At 32.6% G+C, this 13,348-nt stretch overlaps 1 protein-coding gene across 2 annotated transcripts in view; it reads right to left on the reverse strand.

Annotated features, from left to right (window-relative positions):
• Positions 1 to 13,348, reverse strand: part of LOC118197770 (ubiquitin-conjugating enzyme E2 L3) — a 59,782-nt gene that overhangs the window by 33,024 nt on the left and 13,410 nt on the right. For both annotated transcript variants that reach the window (XM_085809768.1, XM_035369312.2), the window contains exons 2-3: positions 8,363 to 8,458; positions 1,906 to 2,092 (exon numbers count right to left, since the gene is read on the reverse strand). In XM_085809768.1, coding sequence (XP_085665894.1) covers positions 1,906 to 2,092; positions 8,363 to 8,458 — 283 coding nt within the window. The remainder of the gene's footprint in view (positions 1 to 1,905; positions 2,093 to 8,362; positions 8,459 to 13,348) is intronic.

Consider the following 13,348-nt stretch of genomic DNA (forward strand, 5'->3'; position numbering starts at 1 on the left):
ATAAATGATTAACCATAAAAAAACTAACATTTCTTAGCACATTCACTGCCATATCAGATATATGTAAAGTCTCTAGAAACCAACTAAATTGAAACAAAGTGTTAATATAGACCTTACCATGCACTCATGCATGATCAGCTGTTAGGTGATAGCACCATACCACATGCTTGTACATGACTAAAGAGAAAATGTTTAAGAATTGTTCAAGTTTTGAAAATGTTACAGAATTCGTTATTCTGGTTAAACCAAATGCTGTCAGTTTTATTGCTAAGAATAAAGGTATAAAAAAATTTAAGAGCTAGTTCACAGCTCTGATATGAACTTCACATTTTCTGGATGAAATGGATCATACTTTAACACACAGTCAAGATATTCTACATTACAATAATATCTTTGAAATTAATATATAATGGATATTGTTCAAAATATTAACATAAAAATGGTTTAATAAAGCAACTGAGAGCTATTGCACTCCTCCTATCAGTATCAATTCATTGGCTAATCATTTCAGATCAATTTTTGGAAACCATTGAGGTGCTTAAGGGAACCAAGTTTCTTGTATTTAGTATTACTCCACTTTCTGAAAGCACTCTTTGCAATAATACTTTGTCTGCAACAATATACAGGCCATAGTTGTCCTTTTCAACTGCAAATGTATCATGCAAGCCATTATAATGAATCCAAAGATTACACTGAATTCTATATCAAACATATGAAAACATCCATTTCATATTAACTTTCTAACTAAATATTTCTAAAAATAAGAGAAAATTACAAAATCTTCTTGGTCACAGTTTGTTCCATCAACAGGAACTGAATCTGGGATGAATTACAGGCATTTCTCAGTAACTGGTTGGTTTGGTTAGAATAGATTTACGGGTGCCTCTTGGATTATCGTCAAGTTAATGTTTCATTTATGGTAACTTGAGTAGTTGAATGTTATGGAAACCATATTATGATGTAATTGATTGCATGATTGCGGTTAATTTGAATCATGGAAAAAGACATTGAAAGTGTGCGTCGAATTTTCGAAAAGTACGTTGTTATTTTAAGGTTTACACAGTAAAATGGCTGAATATGGTAAGATTAATTATAAGTTCTATATGATTTACAACGAAAGAGAAAAAAGCATTAATTGACTAGGTGCGTAAATGAAGGTTTACTTAGTAGCCATTATTAAGTGTCCTATTTGTAGGAAAGAAATGCATACGGTCGAACGATATCGGCACTACGGAGAATATTTTTTACTCTTATTTCTGTGAATTTATGTGGTGATGCCAGTATACAGATTCTAGCTCAGATAATTTTAGGAAGATTTTGGATGCTGTCAAGGCATTTTGTTTGACTGAAGACTTGTAAATTCATAAATAAGGCAAAACGCTATTTCCTTTGTGTAGTGCTACGATGAGTTTCCTTTTTTATGTTATTTCATTACTTGATTTAAAATGTAGTTTATTGAGATTATATATTTTTTGTTGGCTGCGCCTTTGACTTTTTAAGTGAATATAGATCCATGTGGACATGAACAAAGTCAAGGTGGAGCACAATGCTTAGTTTGTGCAATTCTCCGATTTTTTTTTTTAAGTGAAAATAGGTCGATGTGTACATGGATACAGAGTTTGTGCAATTCGCGGTGTCCATGTACCGCCAAAAATTGCAATTATCGCCAGGAGCATTCATAAATATATTTTTACTATTGGTTCTATTTAGGATTTGAAACAGCATATAACAGTTACCTAAAAAGCTACTTAAACAATTACCAAGCTTACATCATAAAATATCATACTAAGACTTGGTTTGGGCATTTCAGTTATGAAGAAACTAAATGTATTAAATATCTTTGGCAATAATATAAATGTCAACAAAGACGGAACTGAAATTTCTTTTTAAAACTACAAAATTTACCTTGGTCTGTCTTAGTAGCAGGTTTCCAGTTTTCAGTACTGATAATTGGTAAGCATACTTGACCTTTTTCATCAATGTTGGGATGATAAATTTTTGTCCGAAAAGTTATCTTAGGAGGCTTGAAAGGATACTCTGCAGGAAAGTTTATTTCAATACGGAATGCTCCTTTGTTATATGGTGCATTATCCTACACAAAGTTGAAAAAAGAAAATTAAAATATCAATCCATGTTTGATTATCACCAGACTGCAAAACTTGTCATATATCGCTATATGCATATTGATCCAAAAGTGTATATGGCACATTATACATGATTTGATTTTCAAAAGCAAACTATATTTAATAACCATTCTGTATGAATAATTCACACAGCATCAGAAACAGGCATTAATAATAACAAGATAACTCAGAAAAACTCTCTTATAAAGGCATTAAAAATTATTCGTAAATACATTTTACCAATTAATGTGAAATTAGAAATATCTAATTTAAGAAATTATGAAAGACATGCCATACCTTATCTGAGAAAAATTCTGAGGTACTATTTCAATATTTAAAAGCACATTCAATTTTTACACTATTAATTTTTCTTTCCTTAATGCATAATAGGTACTTTTTCAGCAACTTCACCTAAGAAAGGTGCAAAACAGTTTGACCAGCAAGTTCCGACAGCTAATTTTTTTTTAAACTACACTTGCCAGTTTTTACTTTTTTTGATTTATAACCATATTTACTGCTGCTCTGAGGTTTGACATTAAACCCTTCCTGAGAAGTTTTTGTAAGCTAATCAGTAAGTACTGAATAATGAATATAAATTCAGAATTTATTGAAATGAGCCCAGCTGTGTACACTGATAAATTCATACAGTATGGCAAGGTCTTGGACAATGAATTTTTCTATTAATAAGGTGACATTCATGTGTTTGCAAAATCTATGACGAATACAATTCAGGTGGGTGAGTAATACACAAAACCTACTTGAGGGATATCTGCCTTAAATGGAATGGTTTTAAAGATAGCTTTCTGATGAAAACTGGCTCATATAAGACACACTGGAAAAACAACGAAAACTTTATGCAACCAGTGAGAACTAAATACACTTTTCATTAATCTTGAACATTCAGTCTCTAGTGAATCCGTAACTGCTTATGATCTAATTATCTTAAAGAAATCTAATTATATGTATTTACACACAGAAATATAAGATTTGATATGATCTTACTTGATACATAAAAAAAAACTTACACCTAGTATTTGTTTTATGAAAGCTTTCTATTCCAGCTATAAGAAGAAGCTGTTCATACGTGTGACAATGTGGGTTAAAATAACTTCAGCCCTGGAGTTTGACAGTATTTCAAGATGGACTTCATAAGCACAAATACAATAGAATTCCAACAATCTGCGACTGCTTAGTTCTCACTTTGAACGTAAACAAACAAAATTTTAATTTTGTTCTGAAACATCTTCTATGTATTTTATACTTTCCAGCCTCTAAAATATGAAAAAATAAAATCACCATCTTCGAGTGCAGTCACTTAATCAGTGTCGCAAACACAGACTAAAAAACATAAATAAAAATCGGACCAAAAAAAAAGCTACCAAAAGCAAAATATTTTTTATTTGGAAGATCATTTTTTAATTTACATATGAAGCTGACTGTTCAAGAATGATACATAATTCAACTCCAACTAAATTTAGATGCACAAAAATTCCACAAAAATTGGATTGGTAGATTTGGATAAAAAATCAAGAACTGATCCTAATAAACAGAGAAACAAAGTTATACAAAGCAGTTAATAAACAACTCTTCTAGTGGTACCACATTTTGTCAGGTTACAGAAAAAAGAAAGATAAGTTTACTGAGAAATATTGCAGAATTTTTGCTTAAGGCAACATTATTCAAAAATTATTTCAAAATATTGAGGTACCTAATGAAGTCAGCAGCACTGGCATATGTAATAACATTTTACTTGAATCATGTGGAACAGACATACAACTATACCTTCTAAATCTCATAAAGGTAAGAAAAATTTACTATTAAATATACTGTTCTTCAATATAGAAAATTACTATAAATAAGAAAAATGGGTTAATCTTTGGATTATGGTGACTTAACGATTTTTTGGCAAAAATTTGGCGGCCAACCCTGCTACAGCAACCTGCTAGTTTTTGTTTGGACGCCATTTTGTTTTCACAAAGTAAAGGCATTTTTTTTTTTTTACTCAACATTTTTTTTCCAACAATCTGCTAGCCGAATTACACTTTATGCTAGAACTTTTATGGAACAAAAGTTCTTAATCATGACGAAGATTAGGTGCGAAATTGGGAGAAAGTGCAGAATCGCAAACTGCTTGTCGCTTTTTTAAGAATTGCACATACACGGTATCCACGTACACGTCGACCTATTTTCACTTAAAAAAAATCCCAGAATTGCACAAAAATGGCATTGCGCACACTCTTGACTTTATCCATGTATACTGCTAAAGTCCTAGCTAGTAACCTTTATCGCCTTACCAAAATGTCGCCAAACTACCTGTTACCATATTCCAAAGATTAGCCGAAAAAGGATATAAGCTGATAGAATATTGAAAAACGTATTTCCCAAAAAGTTGTTTATAACATGACTGGATCATTAAAAAATACAGGGGAAAAGCCTTTTATTGTCAGTATTCTAAAAAAAATTAATCACAAAAAAATTTAAGTTCAACATACAAATACTGACATTCATTAGCTGATGAACTATCTATAATAAGGTACAGCAGGACATCTGCCTCAGCAGGAATGCCTTTGTAGAGAAGTGTCAAGGAAAATTGATTTGTACTCATGCTACTAAAAGGGATAAAGTGAAACAGGCACCGAACATATACAAAACCTCATGTGAACTAACAGCAGTCAGCTATGTTTAACACAGTATAGAATTTTTATTTCTCTTTATATATAAATGAATTTAATAAACTTTTACATTTATAAATTCTTACAATTAGATAAAAAAATTAAAACATTTTAAAAACAAAGTTAAAACATTTTTTTGACATGCTAAAATCACGTTTAAAGAGTTGTAATACAGGAACTTTCACAGATGATCATGTTCATCAGCTGGAACTGGAAAAACAATTCAACCAAATGTTTCCTTTTATTATTTGCTATATTCTCAGAGCCAATGTCCAGACAGCTGCCAACCTTAAAATATAAAAAACCAAGAGGTTCTTGGACCAAAACTGGGAGTTTCTGGGAGGCTTTTGTGCTACATGGTGGTATCATTTCAAAAGAGATCCAAATTGACATAAACTCATTTAATAATTAACAATTTAGGTTACTCAACAATTTATAATACAATTCAGGTGTAAAATATACTAACATTTAGCCAAATTCTCTAAATTTTATGTTCTTTACTTAATTTGGTTAGAGTAGATTAATCGGCACCCCTTGGATTATCGCTAAGTTCCTGCTTCATTTATCACCAAGTTGTTTTATTCATGGTAACCTGAGTAGTTGAATGCTATGGAAACCCCATTATGACATAATAGGTTGTGTGATTGCAGTGAATTTAAATGATGGGATGGATTTTGGTATGCTGTTATTTTGTGGTTTACATGGTAAAATGGTTGAATGTTGTAAGATTACTTTGAAGTTTCTGTACGATTCCCAATGAAAGGGAAAAAAACATTAATTGACTGAAGTGTAACTTAAGGTTTACTTAGTTGCCATTATAAGTGTCCTGTTTGTAGGAAGGAAATGCATATTGAACGTCAGAGGATACCTGCACTACGAAGGCTAATTTTTTAGTCTTATTTTTGTGAATTTATGCGGCAATGCCAGTATACAGAATCTAGTCCAGATAATTTTAAGAAATTTTGAATGCTGTTAAGGAATTTTGTTTGACTGAAGACAGGGAAATTTGTAGCTAAGGTAAGTGGATATTTCCTTTGTGTAGTGCCAAGATGAATTTCCTTTTTTATGTTATTTCATTGTTTGATTTAAAATGTAGTTTATTGAGATTATATATAGGTTGAAGCGAAAGTCATGGCAACTATTTTTTTTTTTTTTTTTTCCTTGGAGATACCAGTCCGGTTGGAAAATGTGACATATACAGACGAAAGGACAAGGTCTTAACTACATGTGTGGACAATGAATAGAACTGAAATATTGTAACACACGAATTATTACTGTAGTATACAAGGCAATATGGCCTTCACCATGCAAAAGAATAACACAATGCACATAAAGTGGACATGACAAACCTGGGCCTAAAGGACCCTCAATGTTGTCCCCTGCTACTGTCACCACATGCTGTCAACGATGTGGGAAGCACTAAATACCATCAGCCTCAGCATTTGCCACACCATGTGTGAATCGGGTCATCTGTTTGCACACAGCATTAGCAATGTCCTCTCGTGTTGCAAACCACCTACCACATATTGGTTCCTTTATCTTGGGAATGAGATCAAAGTCACAGGGCGAAAGGTCAGGAGAGTACGGTGGGTGCTCTAATTTTTCCCATCCCCAATGTCACAATAGCTGCCATACACATTCTGCTTTATGTGGTCTTGCACTGTCATGCAGAATTATTACACTGTCCACAAGATCCGGACGTTTATCCTGAACGCCACGTCGTACCTGTTTCACCAGGAAGTCCCTGTAGTCACTGTTCTGCCATGAGGAACAAAGTGGCAAACAATGACACACCTGACACCATACGCGACAATCACCATCTATTTGACTGGAAAAGGATTCTGACGGACCTTCTGTTGCCTTGGTGATCCAGGATGTTGCCACTCCGCAGACTGACATTTCAGTTCTGGTTCGTATGCCCTGGCCCAAAATTCATTGATGGGGATTATTCGTGACAAGAATTGGTCGGAGAATATTGCACAGCACACCCACCTTTGAACTTCCGTCAGTGCATGCGGTACCCACTGCAAAGCGATTTTGCGTAGCTGTAGCTCATTATGCAATATCCTGTGGACGGTGCATTTCTCGATGTCCCTTGCCCTCTCTAACTCCAGTAACGTCCATTGTCTGTCTTCATTCACGAGGTGCTCAATGACGGCACGTGCCAAGTCTGTCCACACATTCACCGATCGTCCCGAACGTTGCTCATCACTGGTTGACACACGTCCTTGCTGAAACTTTCCTACCCACTGTGCTACTGTATAATATAGTAGGGCCTTATTCCCAAGAGCTTCTACTAATTCACTGTGACATTCCATCTCATTTCTCCCTCGGAGAATGGCTATTTTGATGTAAGCGCTCTGCTCAACACTAGTTACTTCCATCTCGCACGATACTCACCAACTGACTGATTTCAGAGCCATCACTATCACAGAGCCATCTGTTGTTCTGCATACACACTATGCCTGCTGAACTTCCACACGAAACATATGTTTTGTGATCCGTTCACATATCTACAAGAAAAAAATAGTTGCCATGACTTTTGCCCCAACACCTTGTATATTTTTTATTAACTGCTCCTTTGACTTTTTAAGTGAATATAGATCAAGGTGTACAATGACAAGGGGAGTGCACAATAGCTAGTTTTGTGAAATTCTCCAATTTTTTTTTAAGTGAAAATAGATCGATGTGTACCCGGATACCAAGTTTGTGCAATTCTTTGACTTGTTATTTTGGATTTGAGTAGCTGCGATTTTTGGTGCAAAAATTGCAGCCACGCACAAAGCCAAAATAACAAGTCAAGGAAATGTATAAACTCAGTGTCCCTATATTGCCAAGGGGCACCTGTAAATATATTTTTACCCTTAATTTCATTTTATAATTCCTCTACACTTATACTGAGAAAAACCCGAGTAGAGAAGTAGAGCTTTAATTTATCAAACTACTTTTAAATAACAAAGAAAATAAAATGTACCATTTATTGATGTAAAACAAAATTAAAGGCAAACATTAACCGATTAAACATTGCTTGAATCTTGATAAAAAATTATATAAACATCTATGTAGATTAAGACAATTGAGATCAAATAAAATTTCATAAGAAAAATTATGCTGAAAATCCACTATGAGTAGGAGAATAAGAATAAAATTGGTATAATTTAAGTCTCATTAATTCAATAAACTTAGTTTATTACTGGAAAATAATTTCCTTACTGAAGGCTAAAAATTAAAAACCAGGAGATTCGGATGATCTACCATGAGATGCGAGAGATCGTGAGTCTCCCAGTGAAACTGGGTAAGTTGGCAGCATGGTCTATTTAAAAGAAAGTGCCTATTGAAATACAATCTAGTGGTGATTTCTAATGCTTCTCTGATTTTGCCTCATTCAATTACTGAGTTTGGATGCTTGAGGTGAATTTAACCAAAGATGTGCCTTTTTTTTAATGTCCAGGTTAGCAAAAGGTTTGTAAATGTTTTTTATATGCTGAGTAATTATTAATTTCCTATATATCAAAACAAACAAATTACAAATGCCAGATTAAAATAAATTAAAAAGAAAAAACTTACAGGAACAATTAATCCTTGCCATGTAAGTATATTTGCATCATCTACATGAACGTCACGAAAGGATTTCATTCCCGATTTTCGCATATCTTGAAGTTCCTAAAAAAATAACAAATCTTAGTTATTTAATTTATGGAAGTTTTTCTAAGTTTTAGTTATATTAGTAATAATCATGATGAATAAATACTAGCAACAGCATTCATATAAACTTCTGTTACTTATTTAAGTTTTGTACATACGTTTTATGTTAAAAACTGATGAACAGAATTATGGCAAAAATGGAGTAATAGTTAAGGCAAACCAAATTATTTGTTAAATCTGTAAGTAAAAGCTGATAAACTGAAAATTTTCTAGATGAACATAAGAAAGGAGCAACAAAATATTTTCCTATTAAAAATGTGCAAATTTCTTTTATTACAACTAAAATTATATATTTAAAATCTGTATTATAGAAGGTGGTACATACTGCATCAATCAACTTTAAATTAACAATAAAAAGGTGGCCCATGGTCGTAGTAATTTTATGTGATCATGAAATAAGGGTGTACATGCATGAAGGTCACTGCTATCCTTACAATTCATGATCATAAATCATGTTATCATCATTGTACACTGCTCAAAAAAAAAAAAAAAATGGGACAGTGCTATATCTCCCGTTCTACTGGGGCGATTGACAAAATTCAAACTACGGTTTTCATGTCTCGAAAGCGCGACTTAGGATATATATTAGATTTATATATAGTACTATTCTAACAAAGGTATTTTGACACAAAATCGGACTTTTTCTGAAATAACATACTAATTTTTTTACATATTTCGATTCTACGACTCAAATTATGCCAGAATACCAAGTTTTGTAAAAATCGTACGAATAGTTTTTAAAATATTAGCTCTCAAAATTTTAGCTCCTCAATGTTAATTGAATTTGGTAAATATTTATTAATATCTCTTTTTTTATTAAACTTTTTTGATTTTTTCTCTCACATTTCGAAATTTTGGTTCATTCCAAATAAAATTTACCCATTTTTTGCGTTTTATTTTTTAAATTTTTATTTTTAAATAATTTCTATAGATTTTTCGAAAAAAATTTTGAATTATAACCTATAAAATTTTTACCATCATCTTAAAGTAGGTGTATTTTTAAGCATATCTGCAAAAAATTAGACTTTTTTACTCAAAATTTTCTAAGATATACACGAATTTACATAATTTCGCGTTTTGAAATTTGGCACCTTTTTTTTTGAGCGATAATAACGCCAAATGTGGTCTATGGATTTTTGTTACACTGAATTGCCACAGCTATTTTTAACCTTAAACTTCAAGTAAAATTTTACAGAGAATTAATTATATGACATTTTTTCCCTCAATGATGCGTAATAAATATTTATTAATACTATATGAAAGGCTATTTTTTTAAATTATAGATGATATTCAAATTTTTAACTATTTTTTTAATTTCTCTCGTATCTTTTCTTTTTTTAAAAAATTTAAGAGTAAGTTTTTGTAAGAGTAAATTTTTACCTTCGGCGTTTTATCGTCTGCTACTTTACTTCGTTAAAACGAATTGTCTAAAACTGAGAATTTTCGTTTGATATTTATTTGAATTTTATGACATTAACTGCATAATTTATTTCTAAACAAACTGTTGCTTTTGAAGTGGCTGAAAGAGCGGCTGATACTATTATCCATATTTTTAAAGCACAATATATTTTTATAGAAACATAATATTTAGAATAATCATTTTTTATAAAAGTGAAATTATGATATAAACATACAACCCTCTAGAGACTGAATTAATGGAAGTTCAATGGTTATGTAAAAATGATCTGCATCTACTTAATGGCTGGATAAGTCAGCAGATTCTGTGGACAAGTAGGAATAATTATATAAACGACACCAACATTCTGGATTCAATAAACAACGAGGATACGATGTTTACTAAATGAATTTAAGAAGTTTTAAAACATAAAAAATCAACTCATTTTTTTCCTAAAATGTATTTTTGTGCGTAGCGTATTTTCATTATATCCTTAAAATTCTAATTTAGAATGTAATTGTCAAGAACTGAATCCTAATCATCAGTAATATAATAAGTAATTATTACTGTTATTAATAAATCCTTCTTATAAAGTAATTGCAAATATTTCAAAAAACTTTCTGTCTGAATGCAAACATTTTTCTATGCAAATATTTTTAATTTTATATTAATCAAGATTGCACACCATATTACTTATTTCCACTTCAATTCTTACCGTCAGTTCTAGTAGAATTTACAAATCAATTATATTTAGTTAAGGATTGAATTGGATTATTTAATTATGGCAAAGCACACGAGGGCTATCTGCCTAAAGGGAGGGATGCCTTCGTGGAGGACTTTCTAAGGGAAACTGGCTCGTATACACGTTACACATGGGGAAAACTACGAAACCGCCCATGCGGCCAGCCCGTTCGCGGGATTCGAAACTCGAACCGAACTACCAGTGTTCAGCGTCTTTACCGCTCGGCTGTTGGTGGGCTATTTAATTAAAGAATGACCATCTAAGTCAAGAAACAGCATACCGTAACAACATTTCAATTATTGGTTCCGTATCTTTCATGTTACTCCCGATTGGCTAGCTACATGATTTTTAATGAGTATTCGGATTTTACTAGTAACTTCACTTGGAAATCGCGCTTAAACTAGGTTAGTTGGTTATTTGAACATAGAAAGAACATGGGAGCTATTTGATTCAGATGCTTTCATAGAGAATCTTTGTAAAGAGAACCTAAAAAACTACGAAAACCAACCATGCAGCCTGGGTTAGACTGAGCAGCAAACAATTAGTATTTAACAATCTTTTCTTTTTCAAATGCTAGGCAACTGATGAGGCTCCAATTAAATCTCCAATTTTATATTTTATTTGTAAATATTTAAAATATTGTTGTATTCTTTGACACAAAAAGCAGAATTTAAGTTTTGTTAACTCGTTAGTAAACTACCAAGCCGTAGTGCAAATGAATATTCAATTTCTTTGGCAATAATTGTATTCACTTAATATTCTTGGAATATGAGCTAAAGAAGGAACGTTCTCGGAAGATTAAAGAAGTGTTTAAATCCAGTGATATTAGGTTTGTCTTACAAGCTCAGGATCAAAACGATTCTGCAATTGCCCGAGTAGTTGACTTGTAAATGGATGTGAATTAAGCAGATGACTTTTAATCTTACGTTATTCAGCCAGAAAACGTATTCCAAATGTTATGTATTGCATGACAATGCATCTTTTCATTATTCAATAACCAGTCGGAGAACCGCTTGTGTTCGGAAAATAAGTATGTATATTCAATCGTCCTGCATGTTCTTCAAATTTGTCTTCTTGTGATTTTTTTCTTTCTCAAAAACTAAAGTTGCCTCTCAAAGTAAAGTTTTTTGACATTGAAGAGACAAAATTGATATGACATCTACTTTTAGAGGCATGTGAAAAACAGATCTCTACAAACCTTCTCTTCCATTACATGTTGTGCAGTCAGACAAAAAGTTATCAGCGTAAATTCTATAATCTATTTTTATTACACTCTGATTACTTTATTAACATACAGTGAATATATACTAAATCTTTTACTTTAGCTTAAGTAATTCGGAATTTTTGACGGAATTGTTGTCGGAACTAGGACTTAGAAGATAAGTCAAATTAAATATTTCGATAACCCAGTAAATTCAAGTTCGAAATTTCAATATTTTATTTTCGGAGGGAGGGGAAATGTTTTCAATTTTGGTCCATTATACTAAGTATATTTGCTTCGATTTTTTATTTTTCCATAAAAGCGAAAATTTTACGCATGGTATACATATAACGCATAGCTTCAAATTAAAATTTAATAATATGCAGAGTGGTTATAATTAAAGTTCCACATTGAAACGGTCATAAAAGGAAAACTACTGGATCAAATGTTATCAAACTTGGAAATCGTGTAAAGGAGGTCATGGGAATTTATTTTCCGCGAAAAAAAGGAAGTTCGAAACCTCACCACCAGGGGGGGAAATGGCGATGTATGCAATATTGTTAAACGAAATATGGGTCGGAATCTAACTTAACCTTTTGTTAAACGGGTTTAATATGTTGTATACCCTTAAGAAACTTTGAAGTAGGCAAATTATTATTTAAAGACGTTAAATTCGATAAATGTCGAGTGCGCCATCCCTGTAAGTGAGAATTTCGTCCGTGAAAACCACGAATTAGCGATTAGAAAATGTAAGATCGCAAATCACTCTCACAAGTGCGTACAATCTGGAAATCGTTTTCTTACAGATCGCTAATTTGTAATTTTTGAAGCCTGAATTCGGCCCTAAAACATAAAGATACTGATTCAAAACGCTTTTAATTGATTTGGCCCAAAGAAATTTCTCATGTTATCTATCTAGTTCCATTGCATTCTCCTACTGCGTTCGATTGCATAACAGTCATTTCACACCGTTTACTGTTGTATGACAGCTAGTTTTATAACTGAACCATTTTTTTCTGAAGAGCAGTCGACAGCTGGACCACTGCGATTGCAGCTCACTTAGAGCCAATATTAAAATGTTTCGTGATACATGAACTGCAGTAACGTGGCATTTTAGATACTACGATTTTTATGCAGGGCTGGGCACCATCTCAAGAGTGTCGCATAGTTACTTAAGCAACATTTCACGAATGAACGTCTTATAGGCCAACACTTCCCCTCTTCCCACCAGACCTCAACCTCTGTGACTTTTGTCTATGAGGTTATCTCAAAAGCACTGTTTATGGTGATAATCTAAACAATTTGGCAGAAATGAAAAATGTGATACACTGATAACATTCCTCCTGATATGCTATGTGTAACGTGTATACGAGCCAGTTTCCCTTAAAAAGTCCTCCACGAAGGCATCCCTCCCTTAAGGCAGATAGCCCTCGAGTGCTTTGCCGTAATCTAATAAACCAAACCAAAACCAAACCTGATATGCTAAGAGCTGCTGTTGAGAATGCAGTA

The sequence above is a fragment of the Stegodyphus dumicola genome, chromosome X2 (genome assembly GCF_044657685.1).
Source record: "Stegodyphus dumicola isolate Sdum_Otavi_A_Nest chromosome X2, ASM4465768v1".
Classification (NCBI taxonomy): Eukaryota; Metazoa; Arthropoda; class Arachnida; order Araneae; family Eresidae; genus Stegodyphus; species Stegodyphus dumicola.